Source organism: Austrofundulus limnaeus, unplaced genomic scaffold (genome assembly GCF_001266775.1).
Source record: "Austrofundulus limnaeus strain Quisiro unplaced genomic scaffold, Austrofundulus_limnaeus-1.0 Scaffold61, whole genome shotgun sequence".
NCBI classification, from domain to species: Eukaryota; Metazoa; Chordata; class Actinopteri; order Cyprinodontiformes; family Rivulidae; genus Austrofundulus; species Austrofundulus limnaeus.
Window position 1 is genome coordinate 1,847,863 of NW_013952463.1, and position 1,782 is coordinate 1,849,644.

At 37.5% G+C, this 1,782-nt stretch overlaps 1 protein-coding gene across 1 annotated transcript in view; it reads right to left on the reverse strand.

Annotated features, from left to right (window-relative positions):
* Window positions 1–381: 381 nt before the first annotated feature.
* The window catches only part of keap1a (kelch-like ECH-associated protein 1a), a gene marked incomplete at its 5' end in the record, with an annotated part of 28,989 nt that continues 27,588 nt past the window's right edge, over window positions 382–1,782 (reverse strand). Inside the window, 1 exon segment of the mRNA XM_014009783.1 lies at window positions 382–1,155. Within this exon segment, the coding sequence (XP_013865237.1) occupies window positions 974–1,155 (182 nt within the window).

The following is a 1,782-nucleotide window of genomic DNA, read 5'->3' on the forward strand; positions in this document are numbered from 1 at the left end:
AGATGGAGAGCAGCAGAGCAGAGAGGAAGAGGTAAACACACAAGTGACGTCTGTGGTTTGATGACTAACTCTGTCCTCAGTCCAGTGGATTGTGTCTGTTTGAGGACGGCGTAGAATAAAGGCTTCAGTGAGCTRTAATTAGCTCCAACTATTATGTTTAATAAAAAAAATAAAACTGACAAAGAGCTTGTACGTAAAACAGGACGCGCCTGAAATTTAAGCCCACATGGCTACGTTTTTAACATTTTCTTTTTTTTTTCAGACGGAGTCTGCTATTGTGTGTCACAATGTGAACCCATTTTTGTCCACATTTTTAGACTTCTTCCACCATCTAGTGGTCAAACAGGCCAACATAAGGCTCTAATGAAAAAACTACAACAGTTTAAAGTATTTGACATTTATATGAGATACTTCGTTTTAACAAGAAATATAGTGATTTAACAGACATAATAATAGGGCAAATTCATAAAATAGCAGCTTGAAATTACATCAACWCAAAAAAGGGAATGTAAACAAATTTGTAGAAATTTAGAACAGACAGGAAGTAGAAAAGAGGGACATTCAAGGTCATGTTCAAGTTGTGTATTTTTTTATAACATCTGACCACCAAGTAGACAGAAAGAGTTACAAATATATTATATTTAATAATACGGGCCCTCAGAGAGCAGAGGTCCTCCATGCTTTACTTGGCTTTTTTTTGTAAGTTTTTAGAAAAAATGAATGGAAAAATCATTTCAGTCAGGCTTTTTGTGCGTAATCATGTTGATGAAAAAAAAAACATTTAAAAATTAATAAATACACCATGTCCTTCAAACACAAAAAGATAAATGTTTTTTTATCCCAAGGTGCAAAATCTGAAAACCCTGAGGTGAAGGGTTCATAATGAGTTTTTTTTAAATGTTTTTGAACTGATGTTGGAATAAAACTTCTGCTGAATATCAACAAGTCTTCCATTATTCAGGACCTCCTCCTCCTATTTGGATATGTCCTCGTTGTCTTCCTCCTGCTCTGCCATGCAGCCGGGACACGGCTCCATGGTGACCGTGATGCCCATGCCGCTGAGTCCACCGGGCATGTCGGTGACGTACGTCCACTCGTTCCTGTCCGGACAGTAACACTCCACACTGGACAGGAAGCCGTGCTGGTTATAACCTCCTGAACACAAACACACAATCTGCTTAATGAAGCTGCGTTATTATCTGAACCGTATGTAATAAAACAAACATTAACAATARAGAGCAGTAAAGAATCACCTGCTGACCTCTCCACATCAGTTTAAATGGCTAAATAAAAAATAGTTTTGTAAACATGGTGACAAGAGGCCTTGTGAACACCAGAAAACGACGGATATATTTACAAAATCAGTGTTTCCCCCTGTATATTACAGACCTGGTGGGTTTATTTAGAGTAGAGGTGAAGAAAATGGGGCCCCAAGCCATTTGATTTGGCCCACCAGCAGTTGTCCTGGTTATTAGATTATAATCTCCTGTCCTATGTAGAAACATTATGTTTCCACTTTTCAACCATTGGTCCAACTATAGGTACAAGGAGCTGAAGTCGGATAGTTTTAACTCATGGTACTCACTTTAACTTTGAATTATGTTAAGATTAAACATAAAATACAAGTAACTACATGAGATATTTTCATTAGATTTAAGCACACATCAAGATTTGCACACCTTATAAGACCGCATATACCAAATTTTAATTTATGAGAAGTCCCCATGAGCCTTTGCTGGCCGAGCATATGCTGAATTTTCTCCATGTCCATGGGCTTAAAAA